This window comes from Oncorhynchus keta, chromosome 19 (assembly GCF_023373465.1).
Source record: "Oncorhynchus keta strain PuntledgeMale-10-30-2019 chromosome 19, Oket_V2, whole genome shotgun sequence".
Classification (NCBI taxonomy): domain Eukaryota; kingdom Metazoa; phylum Chordata; class Actinopteri; order Salmoniformes; family Salmonidae; genus Oncorhynchus; species Oncorhynchus keta.
In genome coordinates, this window is record NC_068439.1 from 13,427,323 (window position 1) to 13,455,125 (window position 27,803).

At 45.4% G+C, this 27,803-nt stretch overlaps 2 protein-coding genes and 1 long non-coding RNA gene across 53 annotated transcripts in view; 1 reads left to right on the top strand and 2 right to left on the bottom strand.

Annotated features, from left to right (window-relative positions):
* The window catches only part of LOC118380741 (zinc finger protein 704-like), a 109,966-nt gene extending 103,996 nt beyond the window's left edge, over positions 1–5,970 (top strand). Inside the window, exons 8-10 of one of the 2 annotated variants that reach the window (XR_008070376.1) lie at positions 356–453; positions 722–1,644; positions 5,842–5,970. Coding sequence is in view for 1 of the 2 variants with exons in the window: in XM_052469661.1 (XP_052325621.1) it covers positions 356–453; positions 722–836 (213 nt within the window). In the remaining variant the exon portion in view is untranslated. Of the gene's footprint in view, positions 1–355; positions 454–721; positions 3,097–5,841 lie in introns of those variants that run through there. The other variant, XM_052469661.1, reaches the window with a different exon arrangement.
* On the bottom strand, positions 3,144–5,625 carry LOC127909244 (uncharacterized). Of its 50 annotated transcripts, none has more exons than XR_008070418.1 (7): positions 5,463–5,625; positions 5,262–5,407; positions 4,945–5,096; positions 4,253–4,889; positions 3,979–4,198; positions 3,649–3,813; positions 3,144–3,593 (listed from the first exon to the last, which is right to left on the bottom strand). It is a non-coding gene; the product is annotated as an uncharacterized LOC127909244 (long non-coding RNA). The 50 variants fall into 50 exon arrangements; XR_008070400.1 differs by having other exon boundaries at positions 4,945–5,109; positions 5,165–5,316; positions 5,372–5,625; XR_008070420.1 differs by adding an exon at positions 3,888–3,978 and having other exon boundaries at positions 3,649–3,722; positions 4,034–4,198; positions 5,262–5,625.
* Positions 5,834–27,368, bottom strand: LOC127909653 (uncharacterized). The gene is made up of 5 exons (XM_052471807.1): positions 27,277–27,368; positions 11,372–11,413; positions 10,343–11,035; positions 8,504–8,873; positions 5,834–5,929 (listed from the first exon to the last, which is right to left on the bottom strand). The coding sequence occupies exons 1-5, from the start codon at positions 27,366–27,368 to the stop codon at positions 5,834–5,836; spliced, it is 1,293 nt and encodes a 430-aa protein (XP_052327767.1).
* Between the last annotated feature and the right edge of the window lie 435 nt (positions 27,369–27,803).

A 27,803-nucleotide genomic window follows, 5' to 3' on the forward strand; every position in this document is an offset into this window, starting at 1 on the left:
GGGGGTGAATACATATACACGCACCACTTTGCCAGAAATTAACTGTTAACATGGCACACCTGTTAATTGAAATGCATTCCAGGTGATGACCTCATGAAGCTACAATGTAGAAAATAGTACCAATTAAGAAAAAACCTTGAATTATTAGGTGTGTCCAAACTTTTCACTGGGATTGTACATATTACCTCAGTTATCTCAACTACCTAACTCGTACCCCTACATACATCACACACACACACACAACAATACAGCCTCTCAAGCATACCAGTTGTTTTTTTTTGTGTCTGTATCTAAAGGAAAGTTCTCTGTCTATCTTTGTGTTCTGATAGCTCTTGTTGTGTTTGTCTCTCTCCAGGTCTCTCCCACTCACAGTCGGACTCAGAGCTTTGTAGAGCAGCGGCCCCAGACCATATCAGTCCTCTCCTCCCCTCCCAGAGCCACTGGCTCACTCAGGTACTGATGACCTCTACTGACTGACCTTTCACTGATGACCTCTGAACTTTGGGCATCCTGAAGTCACAGGAAATCCTATGTTGTATCCACATTCAGAGAGAGCAACCATGTCCTGTTTAGGAATGAAACAAACTAGCAGATTACCATTATTTATGTTTTCTTCACTTAAACTAAATCAACAATTTTAGATGTTGTTTTGTCTATCATTATAAACCAAGTCAAAGATAACAACCGTATTTGACCATATCCTCATCTCGCCCCTCTCCAGCCGTAAGTCCCGTGGCGAGGGTAAGAAGTGTCGCAAAGTGTACGGGATGGAGAACAGGGACATGTGGTGCACTGCCTGTCGATGGAAGAAAGCCTGCCAGAGATTTACTGACTGATTTACTGACTGAACCAACCAAGTAACCAACCGACCAACCGCTGTGGCTGCATGCCCTTCGCCATGGAAATCAGGGATGTTCCTTTCTGTTCCCTTCCTAAGCATGCGTTAACGTCACTCCAAAACCAATGATCAGTCTACTCCAACCCGACCCCTCCCTAACCCGACCCCTCCCTAACCCGACTGTCTATCAGAACCAACAGGATGGAGCTTACAGCTGTCCTGAGTAAATCCCAAGTTAACTCTAGCTCCCTCCCACTTCCAACCTCGGAAGCAACAACCAACACGCAGCTCCAGCTCTAAAGATGACGACAACATCAAAATAACTCTGCTTTTTATATGTTGAGTTTGTTGTCTCTCTTCTTTCTATGTTTTGAAAAACAAAAGGCATCTCAGATTTTTTTTTTTTTAAAGGAACATTCGTCAGGCTAGAAGGGACCAGAAAACAGGCTTCCATTGTCCATAGAAGACTGGCCATTTTGTTTTATCTTTGGGAGAATCAAAAGAGAGGAGGGGAAAGATCCTTCTTTCCTCAGTCCCTTTCTCTCTGTTCTATCCTGTACAGTCTGGATCTCTACTCCCTCTCTCCTCCGTCGTCACCCCAGGGAATGGATCTTGTGTGTCTGGACTCGGGAGGGGTCGATAGCACCCCCTGGTGGGGGAAAATTGATCAATTCCAAAACAAATACAAATACCCAGTCAGGGTGCTGAACAGACTAACATTGCCAGCAGCAACAAGCCCCACACCACAACGCCGCAAGCAATTCAACACACAGCAACACAGGACAACACAGTTTTCTATCTCAAATGTAATGTATATCTATCTATCTATCTATCTGTCTGTCTCTGTTCCTGTCCCTCTGTCTGTCCATCTCTCCAGTTTACTGAAGCTATTAAGGGACATTTTCTTTCAGAAATTGTCGATCAACAGAAAGCCAGCAGCTCACATTTAAATATAGTTATTTACAATGAGGGTTTTGGTCACATGGTATCTACTTGCAACCAAAAAGTTTGTTTGTTGGGTTTTTTTTTTATATGCCATTTTCTTTCATGTTGTTGTTTCTCGGTATCTATTCTTCTTGGTGTTTTGAAACTCCAATGTTACAGCTCCCCGACACTCTTTGGGCTGAAACAACCAAGCTGCCGACGGCTAGTCCAGCCGTAAAACCCTCCTCCACACCCCATCTTCCATCAGGAATTTGAACTAACGTTTTGTTTACGGGCGCTATACTTTACCAAAGCCCCAAGATGGAGGGTCTGCTCAATACCAAAATTGAGTGAGGTGAATGAGCACTTGTAAAGGCAGTCTCAGTGGATGATCTTGTGTTGAGGTGGGGTTAACATCTCTCTCTCTCTCTCACACACTACTCTGTCCTGTGTTGACCTTCCAGGTTGATGGGAGAAATGATGGTAAAGTAGTGGTAGTAACACCATGCTGTGGCCGGGCCAGCCTAGACCTGCCCACTAGGCCCTGGGCTGTTACACCTAGAGGTGGGAAAAGGCTGAGGGAATATATAGCACTCCAATATCTCTCTCTCTCTCCCTCTACATCTCCCTCTCTCCTTCTACATCTCTCTCCCTCTACATCTCTCTCCCTCTACATCTCCCTCTCTCCTTCTACATCTCTCTCCCTCTCCCTCTACATCTCTCTCTCTCCCTCTACATCTCTCACTCTCCCTCTACATCTCTCTCTCTCCCTCTACATCTCTCTCTCTCAAGCTACATTAATCTCTCTCTCTCTCTCTCTTGCTCTACCTACATCTCTCTCCCTCTACATCTCTCTCTCTCCAATTGGGCAGGCACAGCAATCTTTCTCTCTCTCTGGACTAAAGTATTCAGAAGCTCTGTGATAGGTTTAACTGTGTGATTGACAGGTGACAGAGGCCAACCCACTGGTGCAGCTAGCTGATTGGTTTTGTTGACTTGTCTAACTCCACCCACTTCCTCTTGATGAGACCAGCCACCTGGTTGTCTGGGACACAGGAAGCTAAGTCAAATGGTTTATTCATTTTGAAAGTGACGTTACTGTACTATGCTTTTAAATCCATGCTGAGGAGTATGCAAGTGCGCATTTCGGGAGAAGTGTGGAGAATCGGGACGTTGCCTAATACTCTTATATGAAGGACAATATAACAAGGGTTAAAGGTCAAAGAAGTACACACACACACACGCACACACACACACACACACACACACACACACACACACACACACACACACACACACACACACACACACACACACACACACACACACACACAGTCCAGCACCAGCTATATAAACACACTATTATACAGTACCCACTCTGTTCACAACCCAGCTTCCTCCTCACCTCGATTATACTGCATAGGACTATCCTTTATTTTACTCAACACTTTTCTATTTTTGGTCTTCTATTCGTACGTTTATGTAGATGGAGCTCTGATTCAATTGTTTATTAAGCTAAATGTTCTCCACTTTAAAGCTAAACAATTTATCCAACACTCAATGAATAAGAGAAGTTCAGTCGGAAGCGAAGAAGGGCGACAATAATTTATGTGTTGTACCATTCATTCACCTGTAGGCTAAACCTATGTTGTGAACATGGTATGACCTGGGTCTCATTCATTCACCTGTAGGCTAAACCTATGTTGTGAACATGGTATGACCTGGGTCTCATTCATTCACCTGTAAGCTAAACCTATGTTGTGAACATGGTATGACCTGGGTCTCATTCATTCACCTGTAAGCTAAACCTATGTTGTGAACATGGTATGACCTGGGTCTCATTCATTCACCTGTAAGCTAAACCTATGTTGTGTACATGGTATGACCTGGGTCTCATTCATTCACCTGTAAGCTAAACCTATGTTGTGAACATGGTATGACCTGGGTCTCATTCATTCACCTGTAGGCTAAACCTATGTTGTGAACATGGTATGACCTGGGTCTCATTCATTCACCTGTAAGCTAAACATATGTTGTGAACATGGTATGACCTGGGTCTCATTCATTCAACTGTAAGCTAAACCTATGTTGTGAACATGGTATGACCTGGCTCTCATTCATTCACCTGTAGGCTAAACATATGTTGTGAACATGGTATGACCTGGCTCTCATTCATTCACCTGTAGGCTAAACATATGTTGTGTACATGGTATGACCTGGGTCTCATTCATTCACCTGTAAGCTAAACATATGTTGTGTACATGGTATGACCTGGGTCTCATTCATTCACCTGTAGGCTAAACATATGTTGTGTACATGGTATGACCTGGGTCTCATTCATTCACCTGTAGGCTAAACATATGTTGTGTACATGGTATGACCTGGGTCTCATTCATTCACCTGTAGGCTAAACATATGTTGTGAACATGGTATGACCTGGGTCTCATTCATTCACCTGTGGCTAAACATATGTTGTGTACATGGTATGACCTGGGTCTCATTCATTCACCTGTAAGCTAAACATATGTTGTGAACATGGTATGACCTGGGTCTCATTCATTCACCTGTAAGCTAAACCTATGTTGTGAACATGGTATGACCTGGGTCTCATTCATTCACCTGTAAGCTAAACCTATGTTGTGAACATGGTATGACCTGGGTCTCATTCATTCACCTGTAAGCTAAACCTATGTTGTGAACATGGTATGACCTGGGTCTCATTCATTCACCTGTAAGCTAAACCTATGTTGTGAACATGGTATGACCTGGGTCTCATTCATTCACCTGTAAGCTAAACCTATGTTGTGAACATGGTATGACCTGGGTCTCATTCATTCACCTGTAAGCTAAACCTATGTTGTGAACATGGTATGACCTGGGTCTCATTCATTCACCTGTAAGCTAAACCTATGTTGTGAACATGGTATGACCTGGGTCTCATTCATTCACCTGTAAGCTAAACCTATGTTGTGAACATGGTATGACCTGGGTCTCATTCATTCACCTGTAAGCTAAACCTATGTTGTGAACATGGTATGACCTGGGTCTCATTCATTCACCTGTAAGCTAAACCTATGTTGTGAACATGGTATGACCTGGGTCTCATTCATTCACCTGTAAGCTAAACCTATGTTGTGAACATGGTATGACCTGGGTCTCATTCATTCACCTGTAGGCTAAACCTATGTTGTGAACATGGTATGACCTGGGTCTCATTCATTCACCTGTAAGCTAAACCTATGTTGTGAACATGGTATGACCTGGGTCTCATTCATTCACCTGTAAGCTAAACCTATGTTGTGAACATGGTATGACCTGGGTCTCATTCATTCACCTGTAAGCTAAACCTATGTTGTGAACATGGTATGACCTGGGTCTCATTCATTCACCTGTAGGCTAAACCTATGTTGTGAACATGGTATGACCTGGGTCTCATTCATTCACCTGTAGGCTAAACCTATGTTGTGAACATGGTATGACCTGGCTCTCATTCATTCACCTGTAGGCTAAACCTATGTTGTGAACATGGTATGACCTGGGTCTCATTCATTCACCTGTAGGCTAAACCTATGTTGTGAACATGGTATCACCTGGCTCTCATTCATTCACCTGTAGGCTAAACCTATGTTGTGTACATGGTATGACCTGGGTCTCATTCATTCACCTGTAGGCTAAACATATGTTGTGTACATGGTATGACCTGGGTCTCATTCATTCACCTGTAGGCTAAACCTATGTTGTGAACATGGTATGACCTGGGTCTCATTCATTCACCTGTAAGCTAAACCTATGTTGTGTACATGGTATGACCTGGCTCTCATTCAGTGCCATTGTATTATGATGTGGACATCTGGTTGTTTAGAGAGAAATCTATATATACTTAAAGAGTAGATATTTAAATCTAAAGTGAAAGAGATGGATCTGGCTGTTGTTGTTTTTTCTACTATTTAGCATTTATGAATGACTATTATATGTTGTTTTTATGTTCAGCTGAAAGAAGACAGTGGATGCTGTAATCGTGTCATTCTGAGGAGAATTCTTTCATTCTGAAACCAAGGAATGCTTGTTTTGTTACACAGCACCAGAACTCCACAGCACCAGAACTCCACAGCACCAGAACTCCACAGCACCAGAACTCCACAGCACCAGAACTCCACAGCACCAGAACTCCACAGCACCAGAAGAAGACAGTCACCTAAATATACACGAGCAGCACTTTCATTCTGCACGCAGGAATGCTTGTTTTGTTACACAGCACCAGAACTCCACAGCACCAGAACTCCACAGCACCAGACGCACGCACAGCACCAGAACTCCACAGCACCAGAACGCACAGCACCAGAACTCCACAGCACCAGAACTCCACAGCACCACACACACACACACACACACACAACACACACACACACACACACACACACACACACACACACACACACACACACACACACACACACACACACACACACACACACACACACACACAGAGTAACCCTTTATAATATCTGGAAGTGTCGTTTAGCAGCTCCAACCTGACAGCTCGCTCTGTGTGTGAGAGAGCATGAGTGAGCTCTTCGGCTTGTGTCTGGCCCGATGATGTATATAAACTCTGGATGACTGACAGGGGCGCTGTATTGAAGCCATCTTGGTATTCCTCCATTGTAAAAAATAAATCAATGTAAAATGTATTTTTTTTTTCAATCTTAAAGTATAATTTTCAGAGTATTAATGTTACTGTCCTCACTACAACAAAAAATACTTAAATACATGTAATTTTGACCTTTGCATTTAAGTGAAATACTCTAGAATTCCACTCATTCCTATGGAGGACTGATCTTACTGGGGAGTGGCAATATGGCCGACCACTGGCTTCAAAGCCTCTCATTGGCCAATACATGGCACCAGCAATCCAGGGTTTTTATGCCCCCCATCCTCGCCTCCTTCTGTTAAAAACCATTTGTAATGAAATGACAGGACGGGCAACGTTTAAGCTACAGGAGTCCACCCACCCGGGATTCTGTTGTTTTAACGTTTACCGTTGATGTTTTGTTTGTTGTCAATGTTCCCTCTCTCTGGTATCTAACGGTGATGCCTTGTTTACCTCACTGTGGTGCTTTTTAACATTTTTTGTTTAATAAACGGTATCCCCGTTCATAGAAATATCATTCAAGAAATATCATTCTATATTATTTTTTCTATGTCTCCGTTGTGTGTAGAGTGTCAGCCCGAGAGGTGCTGTGCACTCCGTTAGCAGGGAACGCAGTGGGGGGTCTATTCTGGTCCAATAAGGTTTCACTATAATGCCTTTTTATATGTCCATGCTGTTACACTGTAGTAGAACATGAAAATAAATGTAAAAAACTGCCTCAAGACAAGTTCTTGTGTCTCAACAGAGAACTCTGTGTGTTGTCTCCAAAGCTGTCGTCTTTCTCGACCCCTCTGGTTTACTGTGTGTGTTGTAGGTGGATATCAACCGGCCACGTTCCAATTCTAACAGATATAGTACTGAACAGAAAGGGGAAATATATAAGCTACAATGTTGTTTCCATGTAATAGTTAATATCTTTACACCTATTATATATCTAGCTACAGTACTGGTTGTCATAAGGTGTATGCACCAATTTGTGTCGCTCTGGATAAGAGCGTCCCTAAATGTAAATGTAATATATTATTGAGCCGAGCGGAAATGGCGAAGGCAGGTTTGAATTCAGTTCTTGTATAAAGTGTACACCCACCCTATCAGCCTACATCACCTCGTCTCTAAATACCTTTCAGCTAGTTCTGAGTAACTGTGTTTAACCATCATGCTACTAAATAAACCAGGGTATGTGGTTCACCTGATTTCCCTAAAGGTGTCAGGATCAATGATATATCATCCATTATTTACATCGGTCAGTGTAACAGAACAGAGCTGAATGAATGGAACTGGGGGAACAGCAGAACAGAACAGAAATGGATGAATGGAACCTGGGGGAATAACAGAACAGCACAGAGCTGAATGAATGGATCCTGGGGAGTAACAGAACAGAACAGAGCTGGATGAATGGAACCTGGGAGAATAACAGAACAGAACAGAGCTGGATGAATGGAACCTGAGGGAACAACAGAACAGAACAGAGCTGGATGAATGGAACCAGGGGGAATAACAGAACAGAACAGAGCTGGATGAATGGAACCTGGGGGAATAACAGAACAGAGCTGAGATGAATGGAACCTGCTGAGAATAACAGAACAGAACAGAGCTGGATGAATGGAACCTGGGGAGTAACAGAACAGAGCTGAATGAATGGAACCTGGGAGAATAACAGAACAGAACAGAGCTGGATGAATGGAACCTGGGGGAATAACAGAACAGAACAGAGCTGGATGAATGGAACCTGGGGAATAACAGAACAGAGCTGAATGAATGGAACCTGGAGAATAACAGAACAGAACAGAGCTGGATGAATGGAACCTGGGGAGAATAACAGAACAGAACAGAGCTGGATGAATGGAACCTGAGGGAACAACAGAACAGAACAGAGCTGGATGAATGGAACTGGGGGAACAGCAGAACAGAACAGCTGAATGAATGGAACTTGGGAGAATAACAGAACAGAACAGAGCTGGATGAATGGAACCTGGGGGAATAACAGAACAGAACAGAGCTGGATGAATGGAACCTGGGAGAATAACAGAACAGAACAGAGCTGGATGAATGGAACCTGGGGGAATAACAGAACAGAGCTGAATGAATGGAACCTGTGAGAATAACAGAACAGAACAGAGCTGGATGAATGGAACCTGGGGAGTAACAGAACAGAACAGAGCTGAATGAATGGAACTGGGGGAATAACAGAACAGAACAGAGCTGGATGAATGGAACCTGGGGAGAATAACAGAACAGAACAGAGCTGGATGAATGGAACCTGGGGAGTAACAGAACAGAACAGAGCTGAATGAATGGAACCTGGGGAGTAACAGAACAGAACAGAGCTGGATGAATGGAACCTGGGGGAATAACAGAACAGAGCTGAATGAATGGAACCTGGGAGAATAACAGAACAGAACAGAGCTGGATGAATGGAACCTGGGGGAATAACAGAACAGAACAGAGCTGGATGAATGGAACCTGGGGGAATAACAGAACAGAGCAGAGCTGAATGAATGGAACCTGGGGAAGTAACAGAACAGAACAGAGCTGAATGAATGGAACCTGGGGAGTAACAGAACAGAACAGAGCTGGATGAATGGAACCTGGGGGAATAACAGAACAGAGCTGAATGAATGGAACCTGGGAGAATAACAGAACAGAACAGAGCTGGATGAATGGAACCTGGGGGAATAACAGAACAGAGCAGAGCTGGATGAATGGAACCTGGGGAGAATAACAGAACAGAACAGAGCTGGATGAATGGAACCTGGGGGAATAACAGAACAGAGCAGAGCTGGATGAATGGAACCTGGGGAGAATAACAGAACAGAGCAGAGCTGGATGAATGGAACCTGGGGGAATAACAGAACAGAACTGGATGAATGGAACCTGGGGAGAATAACAGAACAGAACAGAGCTGGATGAATGGAACCTGGGGGAATAACAGAACAGAGCTGAATGAATGGAACCTGGGGGAATAACAGAACAGAGCTGGATGAATGGAACCTGGGGGAATAACAGAACAGAGCTGGATGAATGGAACCTGGGGGAGCAACAGAGAACAGACAGAACAGAGCTGGATGAATGGAACCTGGGAGAATAACAGAACAGAACAGAGCTGGATGAATGGAACCTGGGGGAATAACAGAACAGAACAGAGCTGGATGAATGGAACCTGGGGGAACAACAGAACAGAGCTGGATGAATGGAACCTGGGGGAATAACAGAACAGAAATGGATTAATGGAACCTGGAGGAATAACAGAACAGAGCAGAGCTGGATGAATGGAACCTGGGGGAATAACAGAACAGAGCAGAGCTGGATGAATGGAACCTGGGAGAATAACAGAACAGAACAGAGCTGGATGAATGGAACCTGGGGGAACAACAGAACAGAACAGAGCTGGATGAATGGAACCTGGGAGAATAACAGAACAGAACAGAGCTGGATGAATGGAACCTGGGGGAATAACAGAACAGAGCTGGATGAATGGAACCTGGGGGAATAACAGAACAGAACAGAGCTGGATGAATGGAACCTGGGGGAATAACAGAACAGAGCTGGATGAATGGAACCTGGGGGAATAACAGAACAGAAATGGATTAATGGAACCTGGGGGAATAACAGAACAGAGCAGAGCTGGATGAATGGAACCTGGGGGAATAACAGAACAGAGCAGAGCTGGATGAATGGAACCTGGGGGAATAACAGAACAGAACAGAGCTGGATGAATGGAACCTGGGGGAATAACAGAACAGAACAGAGCTGAATGAATGGAACCTGGGGGAATAACAGAACAGAACAGAGCTGGATGAATGGAACCTGGGGGAATAACAGAACAGAGCAGAGCTGGATGAATGGAAACTGGGAGAATAACAGAACAGAACAGAGCTGGATGAATGGAACTGGGGGAACAACAGAACAGAACAGAGCTGGATGAATGGAACTGGGGGAACAGCAGAACAGAACAGAGCTGGATGAATGGAACCTGGGAGAATAACAGAACAGAGCAGAGCTGGATGAATGGAACCTGGGGGAATAACAGAACAGAACAGAGCTGGATGAATGGAACCTGGGGGAATAACAGAACAGAACAGAGCTGGATGAATGGAACCTGGGGGAATAACAGAACAGAACAGAGCTGAATGAATGGAACCTGGGGGAATAACAGAACAGAACAGAGCTGGTTGAATGGAACCTGGGGGAATAACAGAACAGAACAGAGCTGGATGAATGGAACCTGGGAGAATAACAGAACAGAGCTGGATGAATGGAACCTGGGGGAATAACAGAACAGAGCTTGATGAATGGAACCTGGGGGAATAACAGAACAGAGCTGGATGAATGGAACCTGGGGGAATAACAGAACAGAGCTGGATGAATGGAACCTGGGGGAATAACAGAACAGAGCAGAGCTGGATGAATGGAACCTGGGGGAATAACAGAACAGAGCAGAGCTGGATGAATGGAACCTGGGGGAATAACAGAACAGAACAGAGCTGGATGAATGGAACCTGGGGAGAATAACAGAACAGAACAGAGCTGAATGAATGGAACCTGGGAGAACAACAGAACAGAACAGAGCTGGATGAATGGAACTGGGGGAACAGCAGAACAGAACAGAGCTGGATGAATGGAACCTGGGGGAATAACAGAACAGAACAGAGCTGGATGAATGGAACCTGGGGGAATAACAGAACAGAACAGAGCTGGATGAATGGAACCTGGGGGAATAACAGAACAGAACAGAGCTGAATGAATGGAACCTGGGGTAATAACAGAACAGAACAGAGCTGGTTGAATGGAACCTGGGGGAATAACAGAACAGAACAGAGCTGGATGAATGGAACCTGAGGGAATAACAGAACAGAACAGAGCTGGTTGAATGGAACCTGGGGGAATAACAGAACAGAACAGAGCTGGATGAATGGAACCTGAGGGAACAACAGAACAGAACAGAGCTGGATGAATGGAACCTGGGAGAATAACAGAACAGAACAGAGCTGGATGAATGGAAACTGGCGGAATAACAGAACAGAACAAAGCTGGATTAATGGAACCTGGGGGAATAACAGAACAGAGCTGTCCCTAGCACCGTCCCTCTCTCCTCTGTCCCTAGCTCCATCCCTCTCTCCTTTCTGTCCCTTGCTCCGTCCCTCTCTCCTCTGTCCCTAGCTCCATCCCTCTCTCCTTTCTGTCCCTTGCTCCGTCCCTCTCTCCTCTGTCCCTAGCACCATCCCTCTCTCTGTCCCTAGCTCCATCTCTCTCTCCTTTCTGTCCCTTGCTCCGTCTCTCTCCTCTGTCCCAAGCTCTGACCCTCTCTCCCCTGTCCCTAGTTCCATCCCTCTCTCCTCCGACCCTCTCTTCCCTGTCCCTTGCTCCGTCCCTCTCGCCTCTGTCCCTAGCTCCAAATCAAATCAAATCAAATGTTATTTGTCACATACACATGGTTAGCAGATGTTAATGCGAGTGTAGCGAAATGCTTGTGCTTCTAGTTCCGACAATGCAGTAATAACCAACAAGTAATCTAACTAACAATTCCAAAACTACTGTCTTATACACAGTGTAAGGGGATAAAGAATATGTACATAAGGATATATGAATGATGAGTGATGGTACAGGGCAGCATAGGCAAGATACAGTAGATGGTATCGAGTACAGTATATACATATGAGATGAGTATGTAAACAAAGTGGCATAGTTAAAGTGGCTAGTGATACATGTATTACATAAGGATGCAGTCGATGATATAGAGTACAGTATATACGTATGCATATGAGATGAATAATGTAGGGTAAGTAACATTATATAAGGTAGCATTGTTTAAAGTGGCTAGTGATATATTTACATAATTTCCCATCAATTCCCATTATTAAAGTGGCTGGAGTTGAGTCAGTGTCAATGTCAGTGTGTTGGCAGCAGCCACTCAATGTTAGTGGTGGCTGTTTAACAGTCTGATGGCCTTGAGATAGAAGCTGTTTTTCAGTCTCTCGGTCCCAGCTTTGATGCACCTGTACTGACCTCGCCTTCTGGATGATAGCGGGGTGAACAGGCAGTGGCTCGGTGGTTGATGTCCTTGATGATCTTTATGGCCTTCCTGTAACATCGGGTGGTGTAGGTGTCCTGGAGGGCAGGTAGTTTGCCCCCGGTGATGCGTTGTGCAGACCTCACTACCCTCTGGAGAGCCTTACGGTTGAGGGCGGAGCAGTTGCCGTACCAGGCGGTGATACAGCCCGCCAGGATGCTCTCGATTGTGCATCTGTAGAAGTTTGTGAGTGCTTTTGTGAGGCCGAATTTCTTCAGCCTCCTGAGGTTGAAGAGGCGCTGCTGCGCCTTCTTCACGATGCTGTCTGTGTGAGTGGACCAATTCAGTTTGTCTGTGATGTGTATGCCGAGGAACTTAAAACTTGCTACCCTCTCCACTACTGTTCCATCGATGTGGATAGGGGGGTGTTCCCTCTGCTGTTTCCTGAAGTCCACAATCATCTCCTTAGTTTTGTTGACGTTGTCCCTAGCTCCATCCCTCTCTCCTTTCTGTCCCTTGCTCCGTCCCTCTCTCCTCTGTCCCTAGCTCTGACCCTCTCTCCCCTGTCCCTAGCTCCATCCCTCTCTCCTCCGACCCTCTCTCCCCTGTCCCTTGCTCTGGCCCTCTCTCCTCCGTCCCTCTCTCCTCTGTCCCGAGCTCCATCCCTCTCTCCTCTGTCCCTCTTTCCTCTGTCCCTAGCACCGTCCCTCTTTCCTCTGTCCCTAGCTCCATCCCTCTCTCCTCTGTCCCTAGCTCCATCCCTCTCTCCTCTGTCCCTAGCTCCATCCCTCTCTCCTCTGTCCCTAGCACAGTCCCTCTCTCCTCTTTTCCAGCTCCATCTCTCTCTCCTCCATCCCTCTCTCCTCTGTCCCCAGCTCCATCCCTCTCTCCTCCATCCCTCCCTGCTCTGCCCCCAGCTCCGTCCCTCTCCTCCATCCCTCCCTGCTCTGCCCCCAGCTCCGTCCCTCTCCTCCATCCCTCCCTGCTCTGCCCCCAGCTCCGTCCCTCTCCTCAATCCCTCCCTGCTCTGCCCCCAGCTCCGTCCCTCTCCTCCATCCCTCCCTGCTCTGCCCCCAGCTCCATCCCTCTCTCCTCCATCCCTCTCCTCAATACCTCTCTGCTCTGCCCCCAGCTCCGTCCCTCTCCTCCATCCCTCTCTGCTCTGCCCCCAGCTCCGTCCCTCTCCTCAATCCCTCCCTGCTCTGCCCCCAGCTCCGCCCCTCTCCTGTATCCCTCCCTGCTCTGCCCCCAGCTCCGTCCTTCTCCTCAATCCCTCCCTGCTCTGCCCCCAGCTCCGACCCTCTCCTCCATCCCTCTCTCCTCCATCCCTCCCTGCTCTGCCCCCAGCTCCGTCCCTCTCTCCTCCATCCCTCTCCTCCATCCCTCCCTGCTCTGCCCCCAGCTCCACCCCTCTCCTCCATCCCTCTCTCCTCCATCCCTCCCTGCTCTGCCCCCAGCTCCATCCCTCTCTCCTCCATCCCTGCTCTGCCCCCAGCTCCATCCCTCTCTCCTCCATCCCTCCCTGCTCTGTCCCCAGCTCCATCCCTCTCTCCTCTATCCCTCCCTGCTCTGCCCCCAGCTCCATCCCTCTCTCCTCCATCCCTCTCTCCTCTGTCCCCAGCTCCATCCCTCTCTCCTCCATCCCTGCTCTGCCCCCAGCTCCGTCCCTCTCCTCAATCCCTCCCTGCTCTACCCCCAGCTCCGTCCCTCTCCTCCATCCCTCCCTGCTCTGTCCCCAGCTCCGCCCCCAGCTCCGTCCCTCTCCTCCATCCCTCCCTGCTCTGCCCCCAGCTCCGCCCCCCTCCTCAATCCCTCCCAGCTCTGCCCCAAGCTCCGCCCCTCTCCCCAATCCCCCAGCTCCGCCCCTCTCCTCAATCCTCCCAGCTCTGCCCCCAGCTCCGCCCCTCCGCCCCTCTTCTCAATCCCTCCCAGCTCTGCCCCCAGCTCTGCCCCCAGCTCCGCCCCCCCCTCTTCTCAATCCCTCCCAGCTCTGCCCCAAGCTCCGCCCCTCTCCTCAATCCCCCCCAGCTCCGCCCCCAGCTCCGTCCCTCCCCCCAGCTCCGCCCCCTCCATCCCTCCCTGCTCTGCCCCCAGCTCAATATTTGTATGTGCGCCCCTCTCCTCAATCCCTCCCAGCACCAGCAGGACTTTATAATAAAGGAATTCATTTAAAAAGTTGCTGATGTATTTTTCAGCAAGATGACCACCTGTAACAATCACCAAAAGTTATTTGAGAGAGAGTTAAGAGAATAGTCATGGGAATGTGGTTTGCTCAACAAAAGGTCAATAACGACACCCCCAGCTTCCACCAACAAACCTCGTTTCCTCCTGCTGCGAACAGGTTATGTCCTTGTTCCTCTGACAGTGGTCTGGGGTTTCATTGTGCTCTGTTAGTGGGGTTCAGAGGCACCGACAGTATTGTTGTGTTCAACAATAAGGTTACATTACATCATTACATTTAAGGCAGGTGGGCTGGGCTGACACAGAGAGCCACTGCACTGGTACAATACTGTGTGTGATGTCTTGTTTGTTAAATGGACGGGAACTGTACTTCCTCAGTGGTAGGGAGGCAATGAGGTGGAGAGGAGTGCCCTTGTTTGGGTTTATCAGAGCCATCCACACGCACACCATGGTCAGCGGAGGACTTTATAATAAAGCGGAGGAGCGGGGTCATTTAGAAAAGTTGCTGATGTATTTTTCATGAATTTAAATAAATAAAACACAAGATGACCACCTGTAACAATCACAAAAGTACTGTTAGTGGGGTTAACAGTAAAACTCTGTTAGTGGGGTTATTTGAGAGAGAGGTTGGACAGTATTGTTGTGTTCTGGGGTTTGGGGAGTGGGGGCTGTCACTCTGTTAGTGGGGTTGGACAGTATTGTTGTGTTCTGGGGTTTGGGGAGTGGGGGCTGTCACTCTGTTAGTGGGGTTGGACAGTATTGTTGTGTTCTGGGGTTTGGGGCTGTCACTCTGTTAGTGGGGTTGGACAGTATTGTTGTGTTTTGGGGTGTGGGGGCAGTCACTCTGTTAGTGGGGTTGGACAGTATTGTTGTGTTTTGGGGAGTGGGGAGTGGGGGCTGTCACTCTGTTAGTGGGGTTGGACAGTATTGTTGTGTTTTGGGGAGTGGGGAGTGGGGAGTGGGGAGTGGGGGCTGTCACTCTGACTGCTTTCAGGAATGTTAAGTCATGTGAAACAGGATGGTTCTTGGAGTGTGACTGTGCCTTGATGAGTTTGTCTGAGTTTTGTCTATTCCTTCTATTAAAATCACGTGTAAGTTCAGGGGACCCTTTCGGCTAGAGTGACTGATTCCTTTCTCTTGTTCTAGGACACATTTAGAAGGGCAAGGAGGGAGGGACTTTTTCACATCTTCATGTGTTCTTTATAAATGGTTTTCGATCCGTGATTCTTTTTTAAATGCTGCCTTATCAAACATTATTTCCCCTTGAATGAGGGCTTGTTTTTAACATAAAGAATCACAATCGTGATGGCAAAAGGTTGACTATATAATAGGTATGTTTAGGAAATCAGTAACGCTTCTTTCAAATGTGTTGAATGATGTACAATGACCCATCCTATTCAGACTCAACAATACAACTACTGCACCAAAAGAAGAGTGCAGGTACAGGTGTTCATTGTATCTTCCAATTGCTCACACCAAACCATTCCTCTGTGACAGCCACAGTCCAGCCACAGTCTAGCAGCATTTTGATCAGACCAACTAATGTGATCCAGAATATGACACCTCAGCCCTCCCAACTAGCAGCTCCAAACTAGGAGCATATATTAGTGGATCTCACCTTCTAGTCGTTGCACAAATACTTGTTTTCTTCACAGAAAAGGAGAGACAAAATGGAGACTGAGCATCTCTTTCAGTGTAAATGGATCATCTCACCTCCCTGTCCTTTACCTGTCCTGTACCTGTCCATTACCAGTCCTTTACCAGTCCATTACCTGTCCTTTACCCATCCTTTACCTGCCCATTACCAGTCCTTTACCGGTCCTTTACCTGTCCTTTACCTGTCCATTACCAGTCCTTTACCTGTCATTTACCTGACCTTTACCTGTCCATTACCAGTCCTTTACCTGTCATTTACCTGTCCATTACCTGTCCGTTACCTGTCATTACCTGTCCTTTACCTGTCCATTACCTGTCATTTACCTGTCCTTTATCTGTCCTTTACCTGTCCATTACCAGTCCTTTACCTGTCATTTACCTGTCCATTACCTGTCCTTTACCTGTCCATTACCTGTCATTTACCTGTCCGTTACCTGTCCTTTACCCGTCCTTTACCTGTCCATTACCAGTCCTTTACCTGTCATTTACCTGTCCTTTACCTGTCCATTACCAGTCCTTTACCTGTCATTTACCTGTCCTTTACCTGTCCGTTACCTGTCCTTTACCTGTCCTTTACCTGTCCATTACCTGTCCTTTACCTGTCCTTTACCTGTCCATTACCTGTCCTTTACCTGTCCATTACCAGTCCTTTACCTGTCCATTACCTGTCCTTTACCTGTCCATTACCAGTCCTTTACCTCTCCTTTACCTGTCCATTACCAGTCCTTTACCTGTCCCTTACCTGTCCTTTACCTGTCCATTACCTGTCCTTTACCTGTCCATTACCAGTCCTTTACCTGTCCTTTACCCGTCCTTTACCCATCCTTTACCCGTCCTTTACCCATCCCTTACCTGTCCTTTACCTGTCCATTACCTGTCCTTTACCTGTCCATTACCAGTCCTTTACCTGTCCTTTACCCGTCCTTTACCCATCCTTTACCCGTCCTTTACCTGTCCATTACCAGTCCTTTACCTGTCCATTACCAGTCCTTTACCTGTCCATTACCAGTCCTTTACCTGTCATTTACCTGTCCTTTACCTGTCCATTACCTGTCCGTTACCAGTCATTTACCTGTCCTTTACCTGTCCATTACCAGTCCTTTACCTGTCCATTACCAGTCCTTTACCTCTCCTTTACCTGTCCATTACCAGTCCTTTACCTGTCCTTTACCCGTCCTTTACCTGTCCATTACCTGTCCTTTACCCGTCCTTTACCTGTCCTTTACCTGTCCATTACCTGTCCTTTACCTGTCCTTCACCTGCAGCTATAACCATGTTAACCACAACCAACTCAATTCAACAAACTGATTATCTACATGTATTTCAACAAACTCTTTGATTATCTAGATGTATTTCAACAAACTCTATGATTGTCTACTGTATTTCAACTCTCTTTAATGTTATTTTCAAGTTTTCTACTCCGCTAGCCAGCACCTCGCCTAAATAGGTGTGTGTTTCTTTTTCTTCTGGAAAAACTATTGGAACCATTTCCCTGTTTGACCGCTAGGTTTTTATTTTGTTCTCTCTCCCTCTCTGTCTGTCTCTCTCTCTCTCGTGCCCACTTTTTCTCTCTCTCATCTCTCGCCCACCTCTCTCTCTCTCTCTCTCTCTCTCTCTCTCTCTCTCTCTCTCTCTCTCTCTCTCTCTCTCTCTCTCTCTCTCTCTCTCTCTCTCTCTCTCTCTCTCTCTCTCTCTCTCCCTCTCTCTCTCTCTGTGTGTAGAGTGGGTTGGTTACTTCTCTGAGACCCTGTTGGTTGGGTGTGATTGGCAGGTCAGATTAATAGAAGTAGTGTGCTACATTTTACAGCTGTCCAGGCCAACCAGATCTGGGTTTAGAGCCAGCCAGAGAGTTCTGTTGGTCCTCTCTCTCCCTCCCCCCTCTCTCTGTCTCTATCCCTCGGTCTCTCTCTCTCTCCCTCTCTGTCCCTCTGTCTCTCTCCCGCTCTCTCCCTCTGTCCCTCTCTCTCTCTCCCTCTGTCTCTCTCCCTCTCTCTCTCCCTCTGTCTCTCTCCCTCTCTCTCTCTCTCTCTCTCTCTCTCTCTCTCTCTCTCTCTCTCTCTCTCTCTCAGTCTGTCCCTCTCTCCCTCTGTCCCTCTCTCCCTCTGTCCCTCTGTCTCTCTCTCTCTCTCCCGCTCTCTCCCTCCCCCGTCTCTGTCTCTTTCCCTCTCTGTCCCTCTGGCACCATCCTAACAATAGCGGCACGTGTACCTATATTTTATAGTACCTGGCTGAATTACTCCAATAAAACCAATATGGATACAGTAAAAAATGGCAGATTGATGCAATGCTGATGGTTAAGCTAAACTGGTGTAACAGAATAACTTTACGTCCGTCCCCTCGCCCATACCCGGGCGCGAACCAGGGACCCTCTGCACACATCGACAACAGTCACCCTCGAAGCATCGTTACCCATCGCTCCACAAAAGCCGCGGCCCTTGCAGGTCTCAGAGCAAGTGACGTAACCGATTGAAACGCTATTTAGCGAGCACCGCTAACTAAGCACACGCCCAGGATATAAAATGGGCCATTATTTTACTCTAAGACTCTTCTAAGAGGACATAACCACCTGGCCTGCAGGGCACAGAGATAGCTAAGTGACTACAGTACCTGCTAGCTAAGTGATGCTAGCTAAGTGACTACAGTACCTGCTAGCTAAGTGACTACAGTACCTGCTAGCTAAGTGACTACAGTACCTGCTAGCTAAGTGGCTACAGTTCCTGCTAGCTAAGTGACGCTAGCTAAGTGACTACAGTACCTGCTAGCTAAGTGACTACAGTACCTGCTAGCTAAGTGACTACAGTACCTGCTTGCTAAGTGGCTACAGTTCCTGCTAGCTAAGGGATGCTAGCTAAGTGACTACAGTACCTGCTAGCTAAGTGACGCTAGCTAAGTGACTACAGTACCTGCTAGCTAAGTGGCTACAGTACCTGCTAGCTAAGTGGCTACAGTACCTGCTAGCTAAGTGACTGCAATACCTGCTAGCTAAGTGGCTACAGTACCTGCTAGCTAAGTGGCTACAGTACCTGCTAGCTAAGTGACTACAGTACCTGCTAGCTAAGTGACTACAGTACCTGCTTGCTAAGTGGCTACAGTTCCTGCTAGCTAAGGGATGCTAGCTAAGTGACTACAGTACCTGCTAGCTAAGTGATGCTAGCTAAGTGACTACAGTACCTGCTAGCTAAGTGGCTACAGTACCTGCTAGCTAAGTGGCTACAGTACCTGCTAGCTAAGTGACTGCAATACCTGCTAGCTAAGTGACTACAGTACCTGCTAGCTAAGTGACTACTGTACCTGCTAGCTAAGTGGCTACAGTTCCTGCTTTGACATTCCTGGTTATGAGCAGTGGGAGACAGGAAGGGGGATGCTTAACACTACAGTTACCAGATTGTAGAATATTTGAAAAATAGACTCTGTTTGTTATTAGTGACCCACCTGAATGAATATGGTTCTATTAGTTAAAATATATATTGTGTAGAGCAAACCTAGGTCAAATATATTTAAAAGGAGCCTGAAGCCATCGAGGGGGTGTCTAGCCAGTCCTCAGCCTCCACTAACAAAGTCCACAACCAGAATCCCAAGCTGCACGTTGTCGTATCAGAAGCTCATATTGACATATCGAGGGGGTGTCTAGCCAGTCCTCAGCCTCCACTAACAAAGTCCACAACCAGAATCCCAAGCTGCACGTTGTCGTATCAGAAGCTCATATTGACATATAGCCCATACTCCTTCATCCATCCCTGTTGCTCTGAGTGACAGGCCTAAGCCAACGACACCATTATGATAAAGACAGGCAGCCAGAACTAATCAAACATCCATCCCTCTCTGTTCTAATCCTACTAATATAGCAAGGCTCAAGGCATGGAGGGTGTATGGTGTGTACGTTAAGTCTGTTACACTTATGGACTAGACTCACATTGGGGGATGCATTTTACGCCATAGGCGTTAGGATGTATGGATGCTTTGGTGTGGCTATAGTGTGTGTGTGTGTGTGTGTGTGTGTGTGTGTGTGTGTGTGTGTGTGTGTGTGTGTGTGTGTGTGTGTGTGTGTGTGTGTGTGTGTGTGTGTGTGTGTGTGTGTGTGTGTGTGTGTGTGTGTGTGTGTGTGTGTGTGTGTGTGTGCGCGTGCGCGCGCGTTTGTGTGGGGCTACAGAAAGCGAGCCTTGTGGTGGCAGGGGTTATCTGGGCTCCTCACACGCTGTGGGCTCGTCTGCTGGTCCCTGAGGAGAGGAGAGGAGAGGAGAGGAGCTGCTGGCTGCATATGTTTAAGGCACTCAAGCAGGAAGACACAGAGGCTGTTTACACAGGGAGCCCAATATCTTTCACAGTGTATATAGTGATTATGTTTATACACACACACACACACACGCACACACATAGAAACACATATACAGCCCCCTTTTTGTAAGATTGACTAACACACAGTAGAAGCTTGCTTAAAGGGGCCATTTGGTTGTTCTGTTTTGTGCTGATGGTTGATAAGAATCACCGAGGTCCATAAAATCAACAGCTTCCCATCATGAGAGGAGGACAAAGGCCCTCTATCTGTTTAATGATGGCAGACAGACAGGCAGACAGGCGGGCGGACGGACGTAGGGGTGACATCAGAGTTGTTGTTATGGGTCCTTATCGTGTCTGTATCAAGCCTGTTTTCCATTACAGTGTCCATGTCTCCATATTCTCATCATGTTTTTATCATGGAAACTCCATTAGTGTCTTGGCCACAAATATCCATATTTCAATGTTGATAACATTTTTAGGGCTCGGCACACTAGACACCATTTAACCACCGTGTCTCTCTCCACAAGCACCCGTATTTGAATTTTGAATGACTGTTCACGACTGCACATTGAGATGCAGGCACCATGTCGTCTACACACAGAGATTTGATTTGATTTGATTATGCACCACGATCACACTTGGTCACACACACACACACACACACACGCACACGCACACGCACACACACATACACACAAGCACACGGCTGTAGCAAAGACAATAGAATAGACCGTGGCAGAGTTGACAGTGTACTAGATGCCATTGTGGTTATATCTGGGGATTCTACATATTATTGCGACCTATCAGAATGTGTTTAGGCTGTGTGTATCTCACTCATTGTATCCTACTGAACCAATGATGTTTCCTTTCTGCGTGTATAGCACTGTCCATTGAAGCTAAAAATAAGTTGAATGTTGATTATATTTCTCTTTAGGAGAATCAACACATGGGGACTGTTACCTCTTCACACACTGACTGTATTCTTTAGTATGTTGTTACTCGCAGTGTAAATAAAAACTACACTTCATAATGTTGTTACTGAGCAGTGTACATATAAACTACACTTCATAATGTTGTTACTGAGCAGTGTAAATATAAACTACACTTCATAATGTTGTTACTGAGCAGTGTAAATATAAACTACACTTCATAATGTTGATACTGAGCAGTGTAAATATAAACTACACTTCATAATGTTGTTACTGAGCAGTGTAAATATAAACTACACTTCATAATGTTGTTACTGAGCAGTGTAAATATAAACTACACTTAATAATGTTGTTACTGAGCAGTGTAAATATAAACTACACTTCAGAATGTTATTTCCGAGCAGTGTAAATATAAACTACACTTCATAATGTTGTTACTGAGCAGTGTAAATATAAACTACATTTCATAATGTTGTTACTGAGCAGTGTAAATATAAACTACACTTCATAATGTTGTTACTGAGCAGTGTAAATATAAACTACACTTCATAATGTTGTTACTGAGCAGTGTAAATATAAACTACACTTCATAATGTTGTTACTGAGCAGTGTAAATATAAACTACATTTCACAATGTTGTTACTGAGCAGTGAAAATATAAACTACACTTCATAATGTTGTTACTGAGCAGTGTAAATATAAACTACATTTCATAATGTTGTTACTGAGCAGTGTAAATATAAACTACACTTCATAATGTTGTTACTGAGCAGTGTAAATATAAACTACACTTCATAATGTTGTTACTGAGCAGTGTAAATATAAACTACACTTCATAATGTTGTTACTGAGCAGTGTAAATATAAACTACATTTCATAATGTTGTTACTGAGCAGTGTAAATATAAACTACATTTCATAATGTTGTTACTGAGCAGTGTAAATATAAACTACATTTCATAATGTTGTTACTGAGCAGTGTAAATATAAACTACACTTCATAATGTTGTTACTGAGCAGTGTAAATATAAACTACACTTCATAATGTTGTTACTGAGCAGTGTAAATATAAACTACACTTCATAATGTTGTTACTGAGCAGTGTAAATATAAACAGCCATTTTAATGATGGTGACGGTCATGTCCATGAAGTGGTTGTTGTCCTCTGTGTAAGAACTCTCCAGGGTTGTGTTCATTAGATACCAAACGGACCAAAACCGAGACGGAGGAAATACATGGGCTTGTTGAAAGAGAAACGACTCCTTTTAGTTTTCCGTTGCAAAATGTTTTGAAACACTTTTGGTTGCATGTCCTAATGAACATGGCCCAGGCTGTGTAACTATAAACTACTGGTGATCATTCACACTGATAAATAAAGATACGTTTTGGGAGCTGTTTTACTACTACCTGACATCTGCGTGCGTGCATGCGTGCGTGCGTGCGTGTGTGTGTGTGTGTGTGTGTGTGTAAGAGAGTGTGTGTGTGATCTGTGGCCTAATGATATTAAATACACGTAGAGAAACAAATTCTCTCTCGCCCATAAAACACCATTCTAATCCCATCATTATAAAGGTCTTCTGAATAATGTATATGTAACATATTCCCTTTTCAAAAAACTGTCGGAACAGAACAGTCCTGCAGCTTGTTGATACACATTAGTCTCACCTCTATAGTTCTATAGCTCTTGATACAGCCACTAGTTCCTTCTTATTGACCATGAAGGTCAATACAACAGCAGATGGCTTGGAGCAAATCTGGGATGAAACGATTTGTAAGGTTTTTGTTCCACACTGCCATCTGGTGGTTTTGGGTGGTAATACACTATTTCCCTGTCATTGTACACTGAGTGGATAAAACATTAGGAACACCTAATGTTGCACCCCCTTTTGCCCTCAGAACAGCCTCGATTCGTCAGGCCATGGACTCTACAAGGTGTTGAAAGTGTTCCACGGGGATGCTGGCCCACGTTGAGTCCAATGCTCCTCACAGTTACGTCAAGTCGGATGGTGGACATTCTTCAATAATATAATAATATATGCCATTTAGCTGACGCTTTTATCCAAAGCGACTTACAGTCATGTGTGCATACATTCTACGTATGGGTGGTCCCGGGAATCGAACCCACTACCCTGGAGTTACAAGCGCCATGCTCTACCAACTGAGCCACAGAAGGACCATACACAAGGGAATCTGTTGAGCGTGAAAAACTCAACAGCGTTCTTGACACAGTCAAACCGGTGCACCTACTACCATACCCCATTCAAAGGCACTTAAATATTTTGTCTTGCCCATTCACCCTCTGAATGGCACACATACAATCCATGTCTCAATTGTCTCAAAGCTTCAAAATCATTTTTTTTACCTGTCTCCTCCCCTTCATCTTTAACCAGTCTCCTCCCCTTCATCTTTAACCCGTCTCCTCCTCTTCATCTTTAACCTGTCTCCTCCCCTTCATCTTTAACCCGTCTCCTCCCCTTCATCTTTAACCCGTCTCCTCCCCTTCATCTTTAACCAGTCTCCTCCCCTTCATCTTTAACCAGTTTCCTCCCCTTCATCTTTAAACTCCTTCTCTTCATCTTTAAGTCTCCTCCCCTTCATCTTTAACCTGTCTTTCCTCCTTCATCTTTCATCTTTACCTGTCTCCTTCTCTTCCAGTCTCCTCCCCTTCATCTTTAACCTGTCTCCTCTCCTCTTCATCTTTAACCTGTTTCCTCCCCTTCATCTTTAACCCTCCCCTTCATCTTTAACCTGTCTCCTCCCCTTCATCTTTAACCTGTCTCCTCCCCTTCATCTTTAACCTGTTTCCTCCCCTTCATCTTTAACCTGACTCCTCCCCTTCATCTTTAACCTGTCTCCTCCCCTTCATCTTTAACCTGATCTCCTTCTCTCCCCTTCATCTTTAACCTGTTTCCTCCCCTTCATCTTTAACCTGTCTCCTCCCCTTCATCTTTAACCTGTCTCCTCCCCTTCATCTTTAACCTGTCTCCTCCCCTTCATCTTTAACCTGTCTCCTCCCCCCTTCATCTTTAACCTGTCTTTAACCCTCCCCTTCATCTTTAACCTGATCTCCTTCTCTTCATCTTTAACCTGTTTCCTCCCCTTCATCTTTAACCCGTCTCCTCCCCTTCATCTTTAACCTGTCTCCTCCCCTTCATCTTTAACCTGTCTCCTCCCCTTCATCTTTAACCTGATCTTTAACCTTCTCCCCTTCATCTTTAACCTGTCTCCTCCCCTTCATCTTTCTCCTCCCCTTCATCTTTAACCTGTCTTTCCTCCCCCTTCATCTTTAACCTGTCTCCTCCCCTTCATCTAACCCTCCTCCCCTTCATCTTTAACCTGTCTCCTCCCCTTCATCTTTAACCTGTCTCCTCCCCTTCATCTTTAACCTTCTCTTCATCTTTAACCTGTTTCCTCCCCTTCATCTTTAACCTGTCTCCTCCCCTTCATCTTTAACCTGTCTCCTCCCCTTCATCTTTAACCTGTCTCCTCCCCTTCATCTTTAACCTGACTCCTTCTCTTCATCTTTAACCTGTTTCCTCCCCTTCATCTTTAACCTTTAACCTGTCTCCTCCCCTTCATCTTTAACCTGTCTCCTCCCCTTCATCTTTAACTTTAACCTGTCTCCTCCCCTTCATCTTTAACCTGTCTCCTCCCCTTCATCTTTAACCCTCCTCTTCATCTTTAACCTGTCTCCTCCCCTTCATCTTTAACCTGTCTCCTCCCCTTCATCTTTAACCTGTTTCCTCCCCTTCATCTTTAACCCGTCTCCTCCCCTTCATCTTTAACCTGTCTCCTCCCCTTCATCTTTAACCTGTCTCCTCCCCTTCATCTTTAACCTGTCTCATCTTTAACCCCTTCATCTTTAACCTGTCTCCTCCCCTTCATCTTTGTCTCCTCCCCTTCATCTTTAACCTGTCTCCTCCCCTTCATCTTTAACCTGTCTCCTCCCCTTCATCTTTAACCTGACTCCTTCTCTTCATCTTTAACCTGTTTCCTCCCCTTCATCTTTAACCTGACTCCTTCTCTTCATCTTTAACCCTCCCCCTTCATCTTTAACCTGTCTCCTCCCCTTCATCTTTAACCTGTCTCCTCCCCTTCATCTTTAATCTTTAACCTGTCTCCTCCCCTTCATCTTAACCCGTCTCCTCCCCTTCATCTTTAACCTGTCTCCTCCCCTTCATCTTTAACCTGTCTCCTCCCCTTCATCTTTAACCTGTCTCCTCCCCTTCATCTTTAACATCTTTGTCTCCTCCCCTTCATCTTTAACCTGTCTCCTCCCCTTCATCTTTTTAATCCCTGTCTCCTCCCCTTCATCTTTCCCCTTCATCTTTAACCAGTCTCCTCCCCTTCATCTTTAACCTGTCTCCTCCCCTTCATCTTTAACCCGTCTCCTCCCCTTCATCTTTAACCCGTCTCCTCCCCTTCATCTACACTGATCAAAGTGGATTTAACAATGACATCAATAAGGGATCATATCTTTCACTTGGTCCGTGTGGCTCAGTTGTTACAGCATGATGCTTACAATGCCAGGGTTGTGTGTTCAATTCTTACGGGGGACCAGTACAAGAACAACATGCTGAAACATATGCAATTGCTCTGGATAACAACGTCTGCTAAATGAAAATAAATCTTGGAAAGAGCAGGTGTTCCTAATATTTTGTACACACCACATATTCCAGGGCCAAACACGCACCACAAGTGAAGTGTCATTTGTTCTGTTTTATTTGGCAGCAGACAAAGCATCATCAGCATCCCACTAGAGTGAAGATTGGCCGTTTTATTACGATAGCTAACCCAGAACAAGTGAAGTGCACAATTATTCAACTGACACTCTGTAAAAAAAACACCATGAAGATACACGTTCATGACTCATCATATATACATTAATTTAAGTGACCTTCACTCAACCCATAATATTGACCGTGTTCTGCAAACATACACAAAGCATTCAGAAGCACCAGAGTTTAAATTATAAAATATGGGCGTGGAAACGTAAAGTAGTAGAGCTCAGAAAGTAAACGGCATTGTGGGTCAATTTCCTCATCACCTAAAAGTGTTGAAGCCGCGAGGTTCCACTTCCCCCTCTGTTTTGATCCCGTACCTACCATGCTGTAACAGTGTGAAGCCAACCCATGCACATGCACAGATACAGCGTGCGGCTGTGTGAGAGAAAAGCGTTGCATCTCACTCAGATTAATATCTGCGGTGCTGCTGCTGGAGTCAACCTTGTATCCAGCTCTACAGTCTACAAATGTAATACATTCAGTAAATATGGCACTTTACATAACAGAAGCAGTTCATACGTTCTCATAGATTAACATACAGTGTAAATGCTTTGCTAAATACAGACCAGACTGAACTGTTTTCACAAATCCAATTTACCATTTAGACTCAAATCAAGGGCAGGCTGCTTTGTTAATGGTAATGTCCCACATTCCTCAAGGCAGCCATATTTAAGATTTACCACATTTAGCAACACAGTGAGTGACGTCAAGTGCCCAGTATAGACTCTGAAGTTCCAGAACAGAACTCCCACTAATCAAGTTGGTTCTAGAAAGTTCCAGGTTCTAGAATCCCAGGCAGGTTCAGTAAACCCAGACAAAAAGTGTAGCTCCAAAATGAAACAACCGCTCCAAAAAATATTGAATGTTAATTAACTATAACTTCTGAACTATACCTGCTCTATTCCCTCTTAGTCATGTTACTCCTCAGTACCATAGGCATCTTTAAACTTCTACAGACATTACTAAAAAAAGTATGATTCAAAATGAACCAAGGAAAGGAGATATCTATTATTCATATATCTATAGTACTGTATATCTATGTGGCCATTGGCACACATGTCCTCCTGACAACTCCTGAGCTTCTTATCCACCTCCTGAAACCTGTCCTGCCCTCCAAACATCCTTCTATGAAACAGTGACATTACTATTGTGTCTGACAGTGTGACACGAGAGTGGATCTAAGGATTCCTTGTGATCATGTGTTGGTACAGATAAAATGTGAAGAAAACAATGCCTCCTAAAAGGGGGAAACATTTACAAAAAACACACAAAAAAGTCCCCAAAGTGGGTTCTTTATTAACAAGAGTGTAGTTGAACAGTGGCCTGTCTTTGTGTGTCTCCGTCAGCATCTCTCACAACATTTCTAATGAGAAAATAAAAGACATCAGCATTCCAGTTATAGACCAGATCAGGTGGGGGGGGCTGTTGAAAGCCTGTCTGGCCGTCTCTATCTAATACTTTTTATCATAGAGATAATCTGACAGAAACTATGTGTCCACAACGAGGTGGGGTATATCTGTGAAAAAGGTAATGATTAAACACACAAATGAACAGCC